At 31.8% G+C, this 5,926-nt stretch overlaps 1 protein-coding gene across 1 annotated transcript; it reads right to left on the bottom strand.

The window, feature by feature from the left end:
* Positions 1 to 1,605: 1,605 nt before the first annotated feature.
* LOC130645537 (chymotrypsin-like elastase family member 2A) lies at positions 1,606 to 4,751 on the bottom strand. Its single transcript, XM_057451556.1, has 4 exons — positions 4,598 to 4,751; positions 2,784 to 3,070; positions 2,031 to 2,313; positions 1,606 to 1,957 (listed from the first exon to the last, which is right to left on the bottom strand). The coding sequence occupies exons 1-4, from the start codon at positions 4,662 to 4,664 to the stop codon at positions 1,638 to 1,640; spliced, it is 957 nt and encodes a 318-aa protein (XP_057307539.1). The 5' UTR covers positions 4,665 to 4,751; the 3' UTR covers positions 1,606 to 1,637.
* Between the last annotated feature and the right edge of the window lie 1,175 nt (positions 4,752 to 5,926).

The following is a 5,926-nucleotide window of genomic DNA, read 5'->3' as shown; positions in this document are numbered from 1 at the left end:
CGCCAATTAGACAAAACTTTTCTTGGTTGCAATAACACCTTTCTAATTGTTTTGGATCAAGACATATAATTTCCGACAGAAAACTCTATAGGCAAAAATATAAGTATAAAAATTCGTGCGGTATTTTTAATGCAATTTTAGTTTCCTGCCAATGTTGTTTGAACATAAGGATATATAAAACCATGATTGATATATGTTATATGCTTCGATTGAGTTTAGAATGTTATATATATATATATATATATATATATATATATATATATATATATATATATATATATATATATATATATATATATATATATATATATATATATATATATATATATATATATATATATATATATATATATATATATATATATATATATATATATATATATATATATATATATATATATATATATATATATATATATATATATATATATATATATATATATATATATATATATATATATATATATATATATATATATATATATATATATATATATATATATATATATATATATATATATATATATATATATATATATATATATATATATATATATATATATATATATATATATATATATATATATATATATATATATATATATATATATATATATATATATATATATATATATATATATATTTAACCAAGTTAAAAAGCACGAAATGCGACCAGCTGGATAGATCTTGAAAACAGCTTTCTATTGAATTTAAACTAAACATATTTCCGACGTTACAGACTCGAGCCGCGTAGACGAAGATATGTTTTAACATTTTTAAAATCGTCAAAGCAAATAAAAAATTAAGATGCCTCAAGATGTAATATCTTCGTGATAATTATCTTAACCGTATTTATCCTTAGATATTCTAGTAGCAAGTGAAGTTTTTTCACCACAACTCCTTTACTCCCTGTTGATCGGCGCAAAGAGCTACTTAGACCCCTTGCCTGGTTTCCTTACCCTCCCTTCAACAATTTTGATTAAATTGGATAAGCAATCCACGAATAAGACATAATTCATAGCCTGATTTATTAAGTTATAGAACTGTTATATTTTTCTAATCTGTTGCTAATCAAGCGCTCTTACAATGGTTTGAAAAACGCTTGGAAATAGAAATTAATTACGACGGAAAAATAAGAAGTAGTGACCTCTATGATTAGTTTAAAAATCATAAATAAACAGTCCACAACTAAGAAAAGTAGCCGCTAATAAAAAAACAGCTAAATTTTTTTCGTGCGGATTTTACATACACCCAATTAACCGAAACCTTAAACAGGGGCAATGGTAAAAGTGTGTATTGCGAAATATAAAGGACTGGCGAACCCATGGATTTTTCCACGGGCTACCGACTAGTTTACACATACTAAGCTTTGTTTAACCTAGACGTGTTTATAAACCCGATGAAAGCTTAAGTCTGTAGTTTTATTCTGAACCTCATCCTTGACAATAAACATTTCACATTGACGTTAATCTGTATAAACCGAGGAAGAGATCAATTGTTTTAGCGTCTTTCTAAAGCTCTTATCTAGAAAATTATAATTAAGAAGCTTTATTTCCACATTTTTGAAGTGTTTGTCTTAGGAGATGAATAAATACAAGGCACAAATCTATGACAAGTGAATATATTTAACTGTAATTTTACTGCCGTAAGTATAGGTTAATCCAATGAAGATATTTGTTTACAGGCGAATAGCCAGTGTAGTATTTGCAATAGGTGTAGACGAAACTTGCAACACCTTCCAATTGCCATCTTCCATCTGATTGTTGACAGACTAAGGGACCACCAGAATCACCTCGACAAGCATTTGGCTGTTGTTTTCCATTAGGTTGGCTTGTGAAGCCGTTACCAACACATACAACTTCATTGTTGTGTTTGCACTTTTTTGATTCTACTACTGGAAGTCGAGTTTGTTGAAGAGTGTGATATACACCTCCAGGATGAGATACACTACCCCAACCTAAAAGAAAATGGTGCTACCAAGTTGTTTTCACTTTAAATGAGAACGGAAAGAAAAGAAGGAATTAGTTTACCTGCAAGATAGCACTGCTTTCCAAGAGAAGGGTACTGATTGCTTTTTGGCAAGCATGCTAAAGACACTCTGGCATTTAATTTAGCAGGTGTTTTTAACTTAATCATGGCCATATCTGCTTTTAATGTGCTTCTGCTGTAGCTAGGATGCATGATGACTCGTTCAATTTGGATTCTTTGTGCTGATGGTTCATAAACACGATGGTTATGCGCACCCAGCTTGATGGTCCATTGGTTCATATTGCCTGAATTGATGCTCGAGACGCAATGGCTAGCAGTCACTATCTATTAAATGAAAAAATAGTTTTCTCGTTAATTATATGTTGTGAGTTTGTATTTCATTATACAGGTAAGGATGGGGGGGGGGAGGGGGTACTTGAAGCCGCTATTTGCTGCTATATTGGAAGTAAGAACATGAAACGTTAAAGAAGTTTGCAACAATACAAAAAATATTTGAATCTTAAGTTGTAAATCAATTTCTAAATTAAAGTATACATTTTTTAACTTTTAACGGTACAGCTAGTCATTAACAATTGTGACGCTCTGGGGAAGGTTTAAATGTCTATCTTTTTAAAGCCCTTAAGTTGTTCTGGAATTTAGTAACCGGGGTTCTCAGTACTTGGAGAATATTCCGAAATAAAAAGCTAAAAGGTAGTTTAAAATTTTGTTAACGAAAGTTTTGTACCCTTAATAAAGAAAGATTAAAAAATAAGAGATTACTAAATTATTATTTGAAGCTAAATTAATCTACTCACCCATCTTGGTGAAAGAAGAGTGGCTCCACAGTAATGACCATTGTTTTTTTGAAGAGAAGCTATCCAAGGCCAAGCACCGGGGTTAGCATTAACTCCATTTATAATTCTGCTCTGAGCTACTGGTGAACGACCACAGGAGCCTGGTGTTTGAGTAGGAGGTAAGGTAGGACCAACTGAGCACCCACCACAAGTCTTTTTGCAATATCTGTGTGCATAACTTCTCTTGCAAAATCCACCTCTTTTCCAACTTTCACATGAAGATGTGGGACTGGTGTCTTTGCAAATCTCTAAAGGATTAAAATCAGAAAGAATTTGTATTATATATTTTCAATGCTATAGGGACACGGTATTATCATTGTTAGTCAAAGAAAACACTCGTAACTTTGTTGTTACGTCGTAGTGATGTAGTAGGTGTTACAGGTTCAACCACCCTTCAACGTAATGTTATATGGCCAACCACAGGGACGCCCATAAAATACATATGGCAAGTAACCATTTTGTGTCTTTTTTATAGCTTTTTCTACTTTCTTTTCGCATAGTTTTTATTTACTTCTAATTATTGGTTGAAAATTTAAAATGTTTTTTATTACATACAAGGGTGCAATTTTCAATATACTTAGCTCCCTAAGAGCCCTTTTCTTTAAAGTGAGGGTGGTAATTTGACCATTTCCCGTCAAAACTCTTTTTGTGGATAACGTAACGTAGATAGAAAAGTTAGGCTCATATTATTATCTATTAAGAGATATAGAAAGTCTAAGTTCCTTTACTGCAATAAAAATGACTTTTTGTACATTCTGTTGGAGCTGGATGAAATATTTAGAAAATAAACTACAAAACAACACTTTATCAGCACTTTTCTGACGAGTTATTTTCTGAGTTTCATGCCATGGTATTTTTCTTTCGGGCATTCCATAGCACAGTAAAATTTACCCAAACTTACAAAACAGGACTGAAAAAAGTGATAAAGAAATGTCAGCATGGATTGTTACATCTTGCAGACATCGCAGAAACTGCTGCCTACCGACGTTAGAGTTTTGTCAGGGTGGTACGTGCTGTCACGAGCAACAACTATTAAGATTGGTGGGATCCCCTTTTAAATATTCCAATGATTTTTCTTACGGACAAGAAATTATTAACAAGCGCCTTTGGCTTGTATTTAAGACCAAGGCGCTAAACTAAGCATGTGAATCAATGTTCTTGTAAAAGCGACAAATGATTAATTTTTTTTGTATGTCGTTTTGGGAAATACAACCCCCTGACTTAGTCACGCGACAAGACGAGATTGGTGTAAAATATTTAAATTAATTTAATTATGCGCGACGTAAAATAATTAAAACTTGCGTGCTTGTTGAAGTAAATGTTTTTATTTCTCTACGAAAAATAAAATGAATAAGATCTTAGGATTTAAATGGGAGATAAAACAACGAAATTTACCTTTTTTGATATTGCAATAATAATTTGTCAATTTTACTAAATATACTTTTTACTGGAGAATGCATTTAAGTTAGGAAGTACTTACGCTTGATTTTAAGTACTAATCCAAGGTGCATTTACCAGGGTAATTTTTTTTCTGATGTTGTTCTATAAGAAGTTTTTCTATATTGGCTAAACCATCGACTGACAATAAAGAAATGTTTAACGTCTTAAAGAAAATGCATCACAGAGAATTAATATTTAGATTATGTTCTTACTTGCGACGTCAAGTCACACAAGAAAACCCCCTTATTTGGATTCTTTCTAACGATATGGTAGCATATTATGTTATTCAATTCTAATCGAAGGTAAGTTAAGTAACAGAGCAACGAAACACTTACGTGCATATAGGTGAGTAGCGAAAGACAGAACCGTGATAACAATCAGCGTCTTCATCTTTAAAACCATTTGATGCAATGATGTAGCTGGATAATGCTCAGTAAGCAGTTGGTGGCGTATTTTTATGGTATTTTATTGATACAGCTGGACTTCTGCATTCATTATTTTTTTCACTGTTGTTGATGAGTTTACACAGTTGTGTCTATGTTTAAAAAAAAGTAGTAAAAATATAAAAAAATCATCTAAAAATTACGTGGTTGCTGAATTATTTCTTTTTTTGTTTTTCTTTATCAACATTATTATTATTCTACTCAGGATATTTAGAGAACCTGCATTTAATATTTGAGTAAAGTCAATAGTTTTATTATTATTCGTTTGCGGAAGTCGGCGAAAAAAACGTCTTTTTGTCTTATTGACTTCGGAAAACCTAAATAAACTGGGTTTTTTTGTAGCTGTTTTTGTTTTTCGTGTAATCTTTCTTCAGCTATTTTTCATTTTTTCTATTAACATGCAAGTTTAAAATGCGTTTTTCATGTCTAAAACAACCGTACTATGGTGCCATAGCACTGTAGTACATTATTTCTATTTTGAGCGTAGATGGTGTAGTGGTAGTGCATTCGGCTTTAAAGTTTAAGTCTCCACTCCGGCACACTTTAAATGTAGTATTGTCAGCCCGTGTGGTGCCATTTACTGACCGCCCTCCGGTTTGTGTGGCAAACAAGCAAGTTAGAGCAATATTATGGGTGTTATATAGTTACAGTCCGAAAGTCAAAGCGTTAGGATGAACTTTGCGAAGACGTTAATTTTTCCGTTACTTACTTACTTGCTTAATTATGAATCCCCTTTCATGTTTCTTGAAAACAGTAGATCAAGCAGGCAAATCTGACCATCACAATTTGATGGCCCTCACAAACTCTTTGTGCTTTTTTCTTGTTTCTTGATTTTAAAAAAAATTGTTAACTTCTTTTATCAAACGTCTTTAATTCAAAGTTCTCAGCTTCATAACTAACATGCCAGCCGAGATACCCCGAGTTATTAATATACAACCAGATTTTTGAGAAACAATGAGGAAACGGACTGGGGACGTCAGGTTTCTTTTTATCACACAGGTAACTAGGAACCAGCTTGGACCAAATTGTTTAAGTTCTAAGAATCTTGGTCACTTAATTCATTTTGGATGAGCCTTTTTATGACGTCATAAAATGAATTTAAACTAAATATTTATTTGAGTGTCTCAGTTAACGTCAACAAATATAATTTTTATTTTTTTAACCGTTCGTTGACAGGAACAATCCTATACTTTATTTTGATTAGAGTTTCAAGCTCTTTAC

Source organism: Hydractinia symbiolongicarpus, chromosome 5, assembly GCF_029227915.1.
Source record: "Hydractinia symbiolongicarpus strain clone_291-10 chromosome 5, HSymV2.1, whole genome shotgun sequence".
Classification (NCBI taxonomy): Eukaryota; Metazoa; Cnidaria; class Hydrozoa; order Anthoathecata; family Hydractiniidae; genus Hydractinia; species Hydractinia symbiolongicarpus.
The sequence above is the reverse complement of the archived record's forward strand: the minus strand, read 5'-3'. Positions and strand labels throughout refer to the sequence as shown.